This window comes from Kogia breviceps, chromosome 3, assembly GCF_026419965.1.
Source record: "Kogia breviceps isolate mKogBre1 chromosome 3, mKogBre1 haplotype 1, whole genome shotgun sequence".
NCBI classification, from domain to species: domain Eukaryota; kingdom Metazoa; phylum Chordata; class Mammalia; order Artiodactyla; family Physeteridae; genus Kogia; species Kogia breviceps.
Window position 1 is genome coordinate 26,807,506 of NC_081312.1, and position 17,218 is coordinate 26,824,723.

At 41.3% G+C, this 17,218-nt stretch overlaps 1 protein-coding gene across 20 annotated transcripts in view; it reads right to left on the reverse strand.

Annotated features, from left to right (window-relative positions):
• Window positions 1-17,218, reverse strand: part of TTLL5 (tubulin tyrosine ligase like 5) — a 318,155-nt gene that overhangs the window by 54,777 nt on the left and 246,160 nt on the right. For all 20 annotated transcript variants that reach the window (XM_067028048.1, XM_067028041.1, XM_067028055.1 and 17 more), the window contains one exon: window positions 2,087-2,169. In XM_067028048.1, coding sequence (XP_066884149.1) covers window positions 2,122-2,169 — 48 coding nt within the window. In that variant the 3' untranslated portion in view covers window positions 2,087-2,121. The remainder of the gene's footprint in view (window positions 1-2,086; window positions 2,170-17,218) is intronic.

Genomic DNA, 17,218 nt, shown 5'->3' on the forward strand with positions numbered 1-17,218 from the left:
ATATTAGAATCCAGGGAGAAGTACAACTTCTCCTTGCTCTGTGGTTTTATACTGATACCAAATTCAGTACAACTGTTACAAAAACTTCTAAGTAATGTCAACAGTCCGTAAACACTAATTCATGATCAAGATGCTGAAAGTATGATCCACCTGTCCCTCAAATTTCCAACTTCCTCACCCAGAGTGCACGCAAAGAGTTCAATTCCATACTTAATGTATCAATTAGACGTACAAATGAAATACGCAGGTTTCCTGGATCTCCTAAGCTTTGTAAACCTCTCCAGCCTCAGCAAATTTGAAGCGCTACAGAGGCTCTAAAAGCTGTCTCTCATGGAAACCCTTCCAACTAGTCCATGGCTCTCTTAGCCACTCACTTCTCAGGCCATAAGAGTTCCAAGGTGGAAATTTAACTTCCTTAAAAATAACTACCATGTTCTAGTAATTCTTTTTTGGGGGAAAGGGGGGTTTGTATACGCAGCAAATATTTCTTGAATTCAGGTTCGAAGAGTTTAAGTGGAAAACAAAATCTTTATACTCTTTTCATATTATTACCTGACTTGGGTGCAGTTCTAGAGCATTGCTCTGTATACTGCTTCCTTTAAACCTCACAGTAAGCCTATGAGGTATATGGAATTATCCCCATAATACAGTCAAACTAACCAGGCTCCTTAGTGATCTTGTAATCATTTTAAGGTGTATTACGTCTTACTCACACACACACACACACACACACACACACACACACACCCTTGCACCCTGCCCTTAAGCTCCTCGATGGCTCCCAACTGCTCTCAAGAACAAGTTCCCTCCCCGCTCATAGGCTGGCCCTGCTACCTCTACAGCTTATTCTCTTGCCACTCCTGGCTCAGGCCCCAGTCCTCAGTACAAGGGCTCCCCGAACACGGCACCTTTTCACCACCCGCCCCCTTCCCTCAACTGGCCTTTGCCCACATTGTTCCCTCTTCCTGGAACTCCTTCCACCCACACCTCCCCTCTCCCGGCTGACCTGTCTGCAGTCAAACCCCAGCTTAGATGCTTCTTCCTCTATGAAGTCCTCCTCAACCTCTAAAGAGCCGGGGCCAGGTTAGCCCTTGGGTTCCAATACCGCTCCACCATTCACTAGCTGTGAGATTTGAGATAACGTTTCATAATCTGTCTGTGCCTTTATTTCTTCAGCCGTAAAACGAGGACTACAGCTCCTATGTTAGCTATATGCATGTTTTGTGAACAAATGTAGAGCGTTCAGAAGTGTGCCTGACACACAGCAATACTCAGCCAAGCCTGTCTATTGTTATTCTCTGCATCCCCGGTGCCAGATGTCCCTCCCCACCCCACACAGCAGGCTCCTGCCAACCTCCCTCTCCCCGAGCCTCTAGGTTCCCTCACAGCAGGGACTGTCTAGTTCATCCTTTACGCACCCCAGTGCCCAGCATGTTACTTTCTCCGCAGGAGGTGCTCAAAAATAAACACTTGTTGAGTTGAATCCAAGTGGATTTGCTTTCAATCTTCTGATTGTCTATTAGTGTATTTTTATGAATTATTACTCACAGAAAACTATCCCTGGACGAATGCTGCCTGACTTCTATGTTGAGAGGCTTGAGGCCCTCAGCAACTACCTGGCAACAGACTATGACATGAGCAGGACAGGACGCAGAGCAGACCACAGCTCCAGCTCTGCATGCATGGATCGTCTCCCACAGGCCCCTTGACTTTCTGAGCTTCTGTTTCCTCACGTGGAGGTGACAAAGTTATACCTCACAGGGTTGGGGTAAGGAGTTAGTGTGAGATACTACATGTGGAAACACCATAGAAACAGTAAAACACCAGTCAAAGACAGGCTTTTTACGAAATGCTGCAAATCTGGTAACATTCTACCAGACGGGGAAATTTCGCCTACCCCAAACTCGTTCTGGAAAACCATTTCATCCTAAAATGTCGCTGTCATTTGGAAGAAGACACTAACAAAATGCCCACGTGCCAGTGCTCCAGAGGCCTGGATGCTTCGTTCTCTGAGCTGGAGCTCTCTTCAGAGGCAGGAGAGAACTCGCTGGCCCAGACCCTGCCCGCCGTCCCACCCGGAACTGACCTGTGGAGCTGGTGACTGTCACAGAGGCTGCAGAGTTAAGGCTGCTCTGGAGTCCGTCCAGCTGCCCTTCTGTGGAGGACCCCCTGAAACACAAGCAGCTTGGTTAGAACTGCACACAGAAAGGTGAGGTCAACTGGAGCCCTGCAATGGCTCTGCCTCTTGCTTCTGGTACTGCCACCCATTCCCTTTCTTCTTTCAAGTCAAATGTCGTCTTATCAGAAAGAACTTCGATGACCAACCTATCCCCTACTTCTGAAATGTTACATATGTTAAAATTCATTGTCCATCTTTCCCACTGAAACACAGCTTCAAGAAAGCATGGGCTTTGATCACTACTGTGTCCCCAGTGCCTAAGCATTCAACAGATACTTATTGAATGAATAAATTAAGTTCCTGGTATTGACTTGGATAAATCATAAGTAAAGACATTAAAAAAAAAAAAAAGTTTCACGTAGAGCAGTGATTCTCAACGGGGGGAGGGAGGGGGGAAGATTTTGCTCTCTCCCCCCCCACCCTCCCACAGGGGACACGTGGTGATGTTGAGATTTCTGTGGTTATCACAACTGCGGGGCCTATGGCATCCAGTGGGTAGAGGCCAGGAATGGTGCTAAGCCTGTCCTACAGTGCACTAGAAAGTGCCCCCAGACAAAGAATATTCTGGTCCAAGATGTCAACTGTGCCGAGGTTGAGAAGCCATATACAGAGGCACCTCCCCTCGTGCCACCTTTGACAAGAGATAGGACGGAGTATATTAGATTCTTCGGGCACAGGTTCCCCAGCCACTTGTCTTAGAAGTTCTATGACTGGCCTGATGCCCTACAGACCATGCCAGGTCTCCCTGTTATAGGCTCTTACAGCTTTGTCTTTCTTTCATTGTATCTACCAAAATTATCGGACCGTGGAACTGGTTGCTTAACAGCTGTCATCCTTGTTAGAATGTGTGCTCCATGAAGACAGAGACCGCTTCAGTCTCATTCACTGTTGTATCCATAGCTCCTAATATTGCATTTTGCACATACTAGGTACTTAATAAATATTTTTTGAAGTAATCTCACTCACTGCCCCATTAATACACTTATTTGTTGGGCCCATCTACCTTGACTTTAGCTGACATGTAACAATTTTACCTGGGAGATTCAAGTTCTCATACTCAGTTCTTTATTTGTTAAGCAGCATCCAACCCAACCTTTAGTACCTTTGCCCAACACTGTTCTTCCATTTACTCACTCAAGCAAAAAATACTTATTAAGCATTCCTGTGCTTGGTGCTAGTGAGGAGGTAGGCATTTGTCAAATCCATAAGATACAAACTGTGTGATAAATGCTACAGAGAAAAAGCACAAGGTGTTATGAGAGAATGAAACAGGGAACCTGATTTAGATGGTGAGGAGAAAGGGAGTTCCCTGGTGGCCTAGTGGTAAGGATTCAGGCTTTTACCGCCAGGCCCAGGTTCAATCCCTCCCTGGTCAGGGAACAGAGGTCCCCCAAGTCACGCTGTGTGGCCAAAAGAAAAAAAACCTCTTCAAAAATAAATAAATAGGGCTTCCCTGGTGGCGCAGTGGTTAAGAATCCACCTGACAACGCAAGGGTGGGTTCGAGCCCCGGTCCGGGAAGATCCCACATGCCACGGAGCAACTAAGCCTGTGCACCACAACTACTGAGCCTGCGCTCTAGAGCTCCCATGCCACAAATACTGAGCCCGCGTGCCACAACTACTGAAGCCGGCGCGCCTAGAGCCAGCGCTCCATAACAAGAGAAGCCACCGCAGTGAGAAGCCCGCGCACCTCAACGAAGAGTAGCCCTCGCTCGCCGCAACTAGAGAAAGCCCCCGCGCGGCCAAAAATAAATAAATAAACGAATGAATGAATGAAAAATTTTAAATAAATAAATAAATGAAATTTTAACTAACGAACTAAAAACCATTAGTTGTGTACATGGTGAGGAGAGTGGTCAAGGATGGCCTTTCTGTGGAAATCGTGCTTCAGGCACGTCATGAAGTCAGGAGAAGCAGGCATTAGCCAAGAGCAGGGAACAGGCAAGAGCTTTTCACGGAGAAGAAATGTCTATATAATGATTCTGAGGCAGAAAGGGGCTTAGAATGTTGTAGGAGCCTTTAAAGACCAGCAAAGTGTGCGCCTGGCGGGTGGTTAGTCAGGCAGTGTTTGCCAAACATCCCTGACGGGAATCACCTGGGCTCGCCTGTCAATCACACAGCTTTCCAGGCCCTTTGCTTGCAGATTCTGATTCAGTGGTCTGGGGTAGGCCTTGAGAACTCAGGCTTTTTTTAGCTCCCCAGGTGCCCAGGTGATTCATATCACCAGAGAAGTCAGGGAAACACTGACCGGTGAGTAGAGGAAGGTGGGATGGGAAGCGCTGGGAGAGGCTGCTAGAGGCTTAGGTGCCCAGGTGGTCCCTACACCCCTGATGGAGATGTGCCACTTGAGAACACACCCCAGCAGCAATGCAAGGATCACAGTCTTACAGCCCTTCCCCTCTAGCGAGCCTCGATCTGGGCACTGCCCACTCCTTTTCACTTTCTCTTTGAGGACAGGGGAACCACAGAGGCAAAAAGGAGAGAAAGGAGCAGAGGGCTTCTCCCCTTTCCCAAGCCTCAGCCTCAGAGAGCTACATCTGCAATGCTTATGCAACTTATTTAAGCCCCTTATGGACCCCAAAAAACCATCCAAAGCATCTGTAAGGCTGATATTTGTGCTTCCAGGTCCAAGTGAAAAAGGAAAAGTTCTGGAGGGCCTAGGATGGGCTCTTTCCTTTATAAAAGTTAAAAAACCCAAAGGCCCATTCACTTGTGTTAGGAGCAGCTAAGTCAAGAAAACTTACAGGGCTGATCTCAGCGTCATGGAGGAAGCCCTAGTGTTAGCAGTAAAACGGGAAGCAGGGAGGCGAAATTTTGGAGGCAGTAGAAGAAATACAGGCAGGGAACAGAAAGCTTCTGGAGGCATGAGAAGAGTCCCTGGGGGTTTAGAGCTAGTGACTTCTTTCTCCTCTCCTCTCTGGAATTCCTCTCCCACCCTTCACCTTTATAGGCTTCCTCCTGTTCCTCACCCAAGATCTCCTGCCCCTGTGTCCCCTTTGTACCCAGTTCTACTCACTCTTCCATCCTCCTCCCTCCAGGAACTCCCACCACAGGCCTCAGGAGCCATTGATGATTCCGACTTTGAACATTTCGAATAGTCCTACTGTTTCTTGTACGAGGTCCCCTTCTCCCCAGTGGAGGAGAAATGTGTCCACAGACGTCCGAGGGGAAACTCAGAGTAAATTTTTCCATAGAGACACTGGTACACAAAATGGTTTGGGTTTATGTTATTACAACTTTAGGCACATCATGGGTAAATATGCTTTTGCTGTGATAACATCATTTCCTTGGGAAAATACGTTCCAACTCCTGGACAAACCACTCCGAAATGAGAACTTTTAAAATATTGCTTGTCTAGAGCCTGTATGTTAATTTGCACTTGCTGATCTGTTCTGCAATGATTCTTTGCTGCTTTCCTGAGAGCACTTGTGTTTTAGGAAATATTTACATAGAAAGGTATGTATATGTTCCCTTGGTTGTTTCTTTTCTTTCTTTTTTTTAAAAAAAATTTATTTATTTATTTATTTTTGCTGTGTTGGGTCTGTTGCCGTGCCGTGTGCTGGCTTTCTCTAGTTGTGGCGAGCAGGGGCCACTCTTCCTTGTGGTGTGTGGGCTTCTCATTGCGGTGGCTTCTCTTGTTGCGGAGCATGGGCTCTAGGCACGCGGGCTTCAGTAGTTGTGGCACGCAGGCTCAGTAGTTGCACACACAACTCATGGGCTCTAGAGCGCAGGCTCAGTAGTTGGGGTGCACGGCTTAGTTGCTCTGCTGCATGTGGGATCTTCCAGGACCAGGGATTGATCCCGTGTCCCCTGCACTGGCAGGTGGGTTCTTTTTTTTTTTTTTTTTTTTTTTCTTGCGGTACGTGGGCCTCTCACTGTTGTGGCCTCTCCCGTCGTAGAGCACAGGCTCCAGACACGCAGGCTCAGCGGCCATGATTCACAGGCCCAGCCGCTCCGCAGCATATGGGATTTTCCTGGCCCAGGGCTCGAACCCGTGTCTGCTGCATCGGCAGGCGGGTTCTTAACCACTGCGCCACCAGGGAAGTCCCCCCCTTGGTTGTTTCTAAGTCTGTTACTGGGCTTTAACATTAAGGTAACAGGACCTACGTCATAGGGTTGTTGAGGATTAAATAAGATGGTGTATGTAAAGCACATCCTAGTACAGTGTCGGGTATTACATTAAGAGCTAAATAAACATTAACTATTACTAGGAATATTGACAATCTTTGCATTCACTATAAGCCTATCTACATAAAAATATTAAGTTGGATGACTCATTGATTCTAATTCAGTATGGATTATTGGTGCTAAACTGTAGCAGAAAAACCACAGATATTCAGAACTTGCAACTTAACCGCAATTTGCTATTGAAGTCAAAAGGTAATTATTGGCAACCTACCAGTCAGAAATCAAAATCAGTCAAAATTACTCTTAAACTCCCTTTGGAAGAGAGGTCTCATTTGAGATTGACGAGCTGTCTCTTAATAAAGCTAATACACATCTTTTTTTCCCTGCCAGCATCAGAATTAATCACTGTTTCTTCAACTGTGCACCAAATGAAGTAGCTGGCTTGTCATATAGAATATGTGTCTTTAAGCATGAGAATTACACATAGTACAATGGGATGCTCTTCCTATAAGCATGCATCTCCCATCACGTCCTGAGGGGAATATCAAGTAGAATCAGCCACTATCAAAATTGTACTTTCTCTTTCTCTCTGAATAGCTGAATGTGCAAAGTTAAATGTATGTTGCATGCAGCTACATTACCTGTGGTGTTCTGATCACAGTACCAATGCAATACAAAGAGGTGGCTAAAGATGAATTCAGAAAAATGAGTTATAAAAGTATGCAGGGACTTCCCTGGTGGTGCAGTGGGTAAGACTTCCCACTCCCAATGCAGGGGGCCTGGGTTCGATCCCTGGTCAGGGAACTAGATCCCGCACGCATGCCACAACTAAGAGTCCACATGCCACAACTAAGAGCCTGCAAGCCACAACTAGGACCTGGAGCAGCCAAAATAAATTAAAAAAAAAAAAAAAACGTTCAAGAGTTTTGCGGTGAGAAGTACTGAAAAGATGGGACGAGAAAGGTGCCGTTAACTTCATATCACACAAAAGTTAGAGTTCAAACCAAGAAGAGTGCTAGGTATGACTATCTGATCCTGTAGTTTTCCTTAATTGTTATTCTCGGAAATGGTGCAAGTTCTAGGAGACAGAAAAGAGATGTAGTCAAAGGTTGAGTGTTAGAGGCTTACTACAATCTCAGCTGTGGTAATGGGCTTAGTTCAGACCCTTCTCTGCAGGTGAACTGTCTCTAATTATCAAAAGCTGCTGAAGGGCAGGGTTCCTGATTGATGGAGCCACTTAAAAACTGCAATAAGATATGTGGCCATATATAGTGGCAATGAAGAATTAGAAGAACTTCATTAACAGTGACATCTCCATGAAGGCAGGAACTTTCCTTGGGACATGTTCATAGCTAATACCTAAAGAGTTTCCTTAAAAATTAAATATATACTTTCTAACCCAGAATTCAATTCACTTGCTCCATTTCTCTCCACTCCTCTTGCCTCTTCCATTTTCCTGCAGCTCAAGAAAGATCCTGATGTGGGCACTGAGGGGAAACAGCTCTTCTGGGCCTTTCAAAGAAGTTGTTCAATAATATGGTACAAACAAATCATATCTCTGTAAGTGGAAATATTGTCTTTAATAAATATTGCATTTGTTATTTTGAAAGACTTCTTGTAGTGCAAGTCTCTACTTAGGGAATACAAGCTAATCAAATGGCTGGCTAGCAGTTCCACTGGCATCAAGACCACACCATACAGCAGGCCTATATAACATGCCATTATCAAGGAGGGTTATAATGAGTAAAACCCCCATTATCCATTTTGCTGGTAAGGGTGATGTGTCTTTTCATGGGTCTGTATTTCCTTTATTTGTGGTTGCCTCCCCACACCCCACCCCCGGCCATTATTTTAATCAGTGGAAGCTTTCCTGAAAGTGATATTCTTTCTTGAACATCTGTTTTGTTCATTACTTCACAAGGTTGACTGTGGTTTGGTGCTATATTTCAAGGCTTTCCACATCTCTAACACAGAGGTACTAGATTTCTATTGCACTGGTTTAGTGAAAGTCTATCTTGGATTCATGTCACCACATCAGGGATGACCCTTCTGTAGAAGGAAGGACACACAAAAGGAAAATGCTCAAGATTCTAGAGAAAGAGTAGAGCGAGAAATGCTGATCTTGTCAGGGTGTGGCAAGTGCCCACGGTGGCATCTGTGAAGGTTCTGAAAGGAAAAACCCTCAAACTTGATCATTTTTATAAAATACCGGTGACAATCAACCACTTTTCAATTCTCAAAGGACAGAGGAAATCCTAAGATGCAAGTTAGGTTAAAGAACTGAATTCCAAAAAAAAGGCTTTGACTTTTCTTAGCGAACATTTACTCACAGATTAAATATCTTATAATTTTCCTTACAACATACCTACATGCACACAAGTGTTTGTGTAATCCTGTCCAGGGATTACATATGCATTTCACAAACAGAAGCTAACATGCTACTCCTTAGCAAATAACAATTAGAACATTGTTAATGTGGGTCTGTTTCCAAAACCAATTCAAGAAACACTTAGTGAAGTCAACTTGCGTCCAGTAGTGGTGCACAGGACTCATTTTATAAACATACTACACATTATCTAATCCACCATATTTCTTGTTACATTCCTTTTCATCCTTAATATTATTTATGTGGGACTTTCTCTTTTTCTTATTTATTAGTCATTGCAGAGGTAAGCCTCACTATTGTTTGCTGTCAATTTCATTCATTCCTTCACCAAGTGTTTAATGAACACCTAACATGTGCCAGACACTAGTTGAGGCACTGTTCTCTCATGTTCTCCCATGTGCCAGGCTGTTCTAAGTGATTTCTATATTTTTATTATTTTATTTTTATTAATTTACTGTGTTGTTTCTTTTATAGCGTTTCAAGTTAAATGATTAACTCATTGATTTTCAATCCTTCCTGTCTTTGTAATAAATGTATCTAAGATTACAAGTTTACTTTCGAGTACAGTTTTGGCTATCCCACAAATTTAATATGTCATTCTTTCATAGCCATTCAGTTTTAAATGTTTTATGATTTTCATTATGACTACCTCTTTAACAAATGATTATTATATACTCTATTTAAAAAAATTTCAAACACATAGGCCTTAAAAAAAACTACCTTATTATTTCTAAATTAAGTACATTTATTATAGTTATGGAGTGTGATACTGATGTTTTGAAATGGGTGGAGCCTTCATTTGTGACACAGTATGTGCTGAAGTTTTATAAATATTCCACGTATACTTTAAAAGAATGTATATTATCCCTTTTGGGCCCAGGAGTCTGTGCATGGCTATTAATGTTTTCCTGTGAGTTGTGACTTATAAGGGCGTTGTAAAATCAATTTAGGGGACACAATCAGCATTTTAAAAAGGATAGGAGCCCGATCCGTAGCCCCCCACCCACCCACCCCCGGCCTGAGTGAGCCAGAGTCCCCTAATCAGCTGCTCCTTTAACCCCATCCTGTCTGAGCGGAAAAACAGACGCCCTCAGGCGACCTACACGCAGAGGCGGGGCCAAATCCAAAGCTGAACCCCAGGAGCTGTGAGAACAAAGGAGAGAAATGGAAATCTCTCCCAGCAGCCTCAGGAGCATGGATTAAAGCTCCACAATCAACTTGATGTACCCTGCATCTGTGGAATACCTGAATAGACAACGAATCATCCCAAATTGAGGAGGTGGACTTTGGGAGCAAGATATGTTATTTTTTTCCCCTTTTCCTCTTTTTGTGAGTGTGTATGTGCATGCTTCTGTGTGAGATTTTGTCTGTACAGCTTTGTTTTCACCATTTGTCTTAGGGTTCTGTCCATTTTTTTTTTTTTTTTACTTAAAATTTTTTTTTCTTAGTAATTATTTTTTATTTTAATAACTTTATTTTATTTTACTTTATTTTATCCTTTCTTCCTTCCTTCCTTCCTTCCTCCCTCCATCCCTCCTTCCCTTCCTTCCTTCCTTTTCCTTCTTTCTTTCTTTCTATTTTTTTCTCCCTTTTATTCCGATCCGTGTAGATGAAAGGCTCTTGATGCTCCAGCCAGGAGTCAGTGCTGTGCCTCTGTGGTGGGAGAGCCAACTTCAGGACACTGGTCCACAAGAGACCTCCCAGCTCCATGTAATATCAAATGGCAAAAATCTCCCAGAGATCTCCATCTCAACACCAACACCCAGCTTCACTCAATGACCAGCAAGCTACAGTGCTGGACACCCTATGCCAAACAACTAGCGAGACAGGAACACAGCCCCATCCTTTACCAGAGAGGCTGCCTAAAATCATAATAAGGCCACAGACACCCCAAAACACACCACCAGACGAGGACCTGCCCACCAGAAAGACAAGATCCAGCCTCATCCACCAGAACACAGGCACTAGTCTCCTCCACCAGGAAGCCTACACAACCCACTGAACCAACCTTAGCCACTGGGGACATACACTAAAAACAACGGGAACTACGAACCTGCAGCCTGCAAAAAGGAGACCCCAAACACAGTAAGTTAAGCAAAATGAGAAGACAAAAAACATAGCAGATGAAGGAGCAAGGTAAAAACGCACCAGACCTAATAAATGAAGAGGAAATAGGCAGTCTACCTGAAAAAGAATTCAGAATAATGATAGTAAAGATAATCCAAAATCGTGGAAATAGAATGGAGAAAATAAAAGAAACGTTTAACAAGGACCTAGAAGAACTAAAGGGCAAACAAACAATGATGAACAACACAATAAATGAAATTAAAAATTCTCTAGAAGGGATCAATAGCAGAATAACTGAGGCAGAAGAACAGATAAGTGACCTGGAAGATGAAATAGTGGAAATAACTACTGCAGAGCAGAATAAAGAAAAAGGAATGAAAAGAACTGAGGACAGTCTCAGAGACCTCTGGGACAACATTAAACGCACCAATATTGGAATTACAGGGGTCTCAGAAGAAGAAGAGAAAAAGAAAGGGACTGAGAAAATATTTGAAGAGATTATAGTTGAAAACTTCCCTAATATGGGAAAGGAAATAGTCAATCAAGTCCAGGAAGCGCAGAGAGTCCCATACAGGATAAATCCAAGGAGAACCATGCCAAGACACATATTAATCAAACTGTCAAAAATGAAATACAAAGAAAACATATTAAAAGCAGCAAGGGAAAAACAAATAACACACAAGGGAATCCCCATAAGGTTAACAGCTGATCTTTCAGGAGAAACTCTGCAAGCCAGAAGGGAGTGGCAGGACATATTTAAAGTGATGAAGGAGAAAAACCTACAACCAAGATTACTCTACCCAGCAAGGATCTCATTCAGATTTGATGGAGAAATTAAAACCTTTACAGACAAGCAAAAGCTGAGAGAGTTCAGCACCACCAAACCAGCTTCACAACAAATGCTAAAGGAACTTCTCTAGGCAAGAAACACAAGAGAAGGAAAGACCTACAAGAACAAACTCAAAACAATTAAGTAAATGGTAATAGGAACATACATATCAATAATTACCTTAAATGTAAATGGATTAAATGCTCCCACCAAAAGACAAAGACTGGCTGAATGGAAACAAAAACAAGACCCATATATATGCTGTCTACAAGAGACCCACATCAGACCTAGGGACACATACAGACTGAAAGTGAGGGGATGGAAAAAGATATTCCATGCAAATGGAAATCAGAAGAAAGCTGGAGTAGCAATTCTCATATCAGACAAAATAGACTTGAAAATAAAAACTATTACAGGAGACAAAGAAGGACACTACATAATGATCAAGGGATTAATCCATGAAGAAGATATAACAATTGTAAATATTTATGCACCCAACATAGGAGCACCTCAATACATAAGGCCAATACTAACAGCCATAAAAGGGGAAATCGACAGTAACACAATCATATAGGGGACTTTAGTACCCCACTTTCAACAATGGACAGATCATCCAAAATGAAAAAAAATAAGGAAACACAAGTTTTAAATGATACATTAAACAAGATGGACTTAATTGATATTTACAAGACATTCCATCCAAAAACAACAGAATACACATTTTTCTCAAGTGCTCATGGAAAATTCTCCAGGATAGATCATATCTTGGGTCACAAATCTAGCCTTGGTAAATTTAAGAAAATTGAAATCGTATCAAGTATCTTTTCTGACCACAACACTATGAGACTCGATATCAATTACAGGAAAAGATCTGTAAAAAATACAAACACATGGAGGCTAAACAATATACTACTTAATAACGAAGTGATCACTGAAGAAATCAAAGAGGGAATCAAAAAATACTTAGAAACAAATGACAGTGGAGACACAACGACCCAAAACCTATGGGATGCAGCAAAAGCAGTTCTAAGAGGGAAGTTTATACCAATACAATCCTACCTTAAGAAACAGGAAACATCTCGAATAAACAACCTAACTTTGCACCTAAAGCAATTAGAGAAAGAACAAAAAACCCCCAAATTTAGCAGAAGGAAAGAAATCATAAAGATCAGATCAGAAATAAATGAAAAAGAAATGAAGGAAACGATAGCAAAGATCAATAAAACTAAAAGCTGGTTCTTTGAGAAGATAAACAAAATTCATAAACCATTAGCCAGACTCATCAAGAAAAAAAGGGAAAAGACTCAAATCAATAGAATTAGAAATGAAAAAGGAGACGTAACAACTGACACTGAAGAAATACAAAAGATTATTAGAGATTACTACAAGCAACTGTATGCCAATAAAATGGACAACCTGGAAGAAATGGACAAATTCTTAGAAATGCACAACCTGCCGAGACTGAACCAGGAAGAAATAGAAAATATGAACAGACCAATCACAAGCACTGAAATTGAAACTGTGATTAAAAATCTTCCAACAACCAAAAGCCCAGGACCAGATGGCTTCACAGGCGAATGCTATCAAACATTTAGAGAAGAGCTAACACCTATCCTTCTCAAACTCTTCCAACAGATAGCAGAGGGAGGAACACTCCAAAACTCATTCTATGAGGCCACCATAACCCTGATACCAAAACCAGACAAAGACGTCACAAAGAAAGAAAACTACAGGCCAATATCACTGATGAACATAGATGCAAAAATCCTCAACAAAATACTAGCAAACAGAATCCAACAGCACATTAAAATGATCATACACCATGATCAAGTGGGGTTTATTCCAGGAATGCAAGGATTCTTCAATATACGCAAATCAATCAACGTGATACACCATATCAACAAACTGAAGGAGAAAAACCATATGATCATCTCAATAGATGCAGAGAAAGCTTTTGACAGAATTCAACACCCATTTATGACAAAAACCCTGCAGAAAGTAGGCATAGAGGGAAATTTCCTCAACATAATGAAGGCCATATATGACAAACCCACAGCCAGCATCGTTCTCAATGGTGAAAAACTGAAACCATTTCCACTAAGATCAGGAACAAAACAAGGTTGCCCACTCTCACCACTCTTATTCAACCTAGTTTTGGAAGTCCTAGCCACAGCAATCAGAGAAGAAAAAGAAATAAAAGGAATCCAAATTGAAAAAGAAGAAGTAAAGGTGTCACTGTTTGCAGATGACATGATACTATACATAGAGAATCCTAAGGATGCTACCAGAAAACTACTAGAGCTAATCAATGAATTTGGTAAAGTAGCAGGATATAAAATTAATGCACAGAAATCTCTGGCATTCTCATACACTAATGATGAAAAATCTGAGAGTGAAATTAAGAAAACACTCCCCTTTACCACTGCAGCAAAAAGAATAAAATATCTAGGAATAAACCTACCTAAGGAGACAAAAGACCCATATGCAGAAAATTATAAGACAATGATGAAAGAAATTAAAGATGATACAAATAGATGGAGAGATATACCATGTTCTTGGATTGGAAGAATCAACATTGTGAAAATGACTCTACTACCCAAAGCAATCTACAGATTCAGTGCAATCCCTATCAAACTACCACTGGCATTTATTACAGAACTAGAACAAAAAATTTCACAATTTGTATGGAAACACAAAAGACCCCAAATAGCCAAAGCAATCTTGAGAACGAAAAATGGAGCTGGAGGAATCAGGCTCCTTGACTTCAGACTATACTACAAAGCTACAGTAATCAAGACAGTATGGTACTGGCACAAAAACAGAAATATAGATCAATGGAACAGGATAGAAAGCCCAGAGATAAACCCACCCACATATGGTCACCTTATCTTTGATAAAGGAGGGAAGAATATACAGTGGAGAAAAGACAGCCTCTTCAATAAGTGGTGCTGGGAATACTGGACAGGTACAGGTAAAATATGAAATTAGAACACTCCCTAACATCATACACAAAAATAAGCTCAAAATGGATTAAAGATCTAAATGTTAAGGCCAGAAACTATCAAACTCTTAGAGGAAAACATAGGCAGAACACTCTATGACACAAATCACAGCAAGATCCTTTTTGACCCACCTCCTAGAGAAATGGAAATAAAAACAAAAATAAACAAATGGGACCTAATGAAACTTCAAAGCTTTTGCACAGCAAAGGATACCATAAACAAGACCAAAAGACAACCCTCAGAATGGGAGAAAACAGTTGCAAATGAAGCAACTGACAAAGGCTTAATCTCCAAAATTTATAAGCAACTCATGCAGATCAGTAACAAAAAAATAAACAACCCAATCCAAAAATGGGCAGAAGAACTAAATAGCCATTTCTCCAAAGAAGGTATACAGGTTGCCAACAAACACATGAAAGAATGCTCAATAGCATTAATCATTAGAGAAATGCAAATCAAAACTACAATGAGATATCATCTCACACTGGTCAGAATGGCCATCATCAAAAAATCTAGGAACAATAAATGCTGGAGAGGGTGTGGAGAAAAGGGAACACTCTTGTACTGCTGGTGGGAATGTAAATTGATATATCCACTATGGAGAACAGTATGGAGGTTCCTTAAAAAACTACAAATACAACTACCATACGACCCAGCAATCCCACTACTGGACATATACCCTGACAAAACCATAATTCAAAAAGAGTCATGTACCACAATGTTCATTGCAGCTCTATTTACAATAGCCAGTACATGGAAGCAACCTAAGTGTCCATCAGCAGATGAATGGATAAAGAAGATGTGGCACATATATACAATGGAATATTACTCAGCCATAAAAAGAAATGAAACTGAGTTATTTGTAATGAGGTGGATAGACCTGGAGTCTGTCATACAGAGTGAAGTAAATCAGAAGGAGAAAAACAAATACCGTATGCTAACACATATCTATGGAATCTAAGAAAAAAAAATGATGTCATGAAGAGACTAGGGGTAGGACGGGAATAAAACACAGACCTACTAGAGCATGGACTTGAGGATATGGGGAGGGGGAAGGGTAAGCTCTGACGAAGTGAGAGAGTGGCATGGACATATATACACTACCAAACGTAGGGTGGATAGCTAGTGGCAAGCAGCCACATGGCACAGGGAAATCAGCTAGGTGATTTGTGACCACCTAGAGGGGTGGGATAGGGAGGGTTGGAGGGAGGGAGATGCAAGAGGGAAGAGATATGGGAACATATGTATATGTATAACTGATTCACTTTGTTGTAAAGCAGAAACTAACACACCATTCCAAAACAATTATACTCCAATAAAGGTGTTAGAAAAAATAAAGATTAAAAGCCACTTGTTAAAGTAAAGTGTTAATTCTCCATTTCAAATATTCAAGATCTTCTGAAATTTTCGTTTGAGTTACCTGTCAGTTACCGATAGAAATATATTTAAATAAATCACTCACCATGATAATTTGTGAATTTCTCTTAAATTATTTTGTTAGCTTTTGATTTATATATTTTGAAGTTATGTTAAGTGCATACAAGTGTTTTTCTTTTTTTGCGGTACACGGGCCTCTCACTGTTGTGGGCTCTCCCGTTGTGCAGCACAGTTTCTGGGCGCACAGGCTCAGCGGCCATGGCTCCACTAGCCGCCCCGTGGCCTGTGGGATCTTCCCAGACCAGGGCACGAACCCGTGTCCCCTGCATTGGCAGGCGGACTCTCAACCACTGCGCCACCAGGGAAGCCCACAAGTGCTTTTCTTTATCCCTATCAATGATTTTTGCTTAATTTCATTTTATCTATGGCTATACTAGTTTTCCTTCTAATTAGTATTGCATGGTTTACCTTTTTCCAATCTTTGACCTTTCTGCAAGATTTTACTTTAGGTATGTCTCTTTTAAGCCGCCTATGACGGAACACTTTAAAAAATGGAATTTCATCATCTATTTTTTAATAGAAGAGTATAATCTGTTAACATTTGTTGTGATTACACGTGTTTTACTTTATCTTAGTTTCAATTTTCCATTTACCATCTTTTCCTTGCTTTTTTTCCCCTTCATTTCCTACCTCCCACTGGATTCATAAAGTTTCTACATTCCCTTCTCTCTCCCTCTGTTGGTTTGAAAGCAACAGACTGTATATTAATTATTTAGCTATTATTTTCTAAGAAAGTATAAAGCCATTCATTATTCTGTCCTGTCCTTAAACCTGACACAGATCTGTTATACATTTACTATCCACTGACTACTCTTGTCCCTGAATCCTGTCATTGTCTCAAAAGTGTTTTATCTTCTTAAAGAAGACCAACAATTATTTTTATAGTCACTAACATTTATAGACATTTTATAAAATTTTTGCACTTCACTATTTCATGTTATTCTGTGTTCACTTTTATCTTTGCTATTTCTTTCAGTGAAGGCCATTGGTGGTATACTCTTAGACTTTGCATATCTCAAATTATTATTATTTTTGCCTTCTTTCTTTTTTTTTTTTAGAAGATGTTGGGGGTAGGAGTTTATTAATTTATTGTTTTTAATTTTTGCTGTGTTGGGTCTTTGTTTCTGTGTGAGGGCTTTCTCTAGTTGTGGCAAGCAGGGGCCACTCTTCATCGCGGTGCGTGGGTCTCT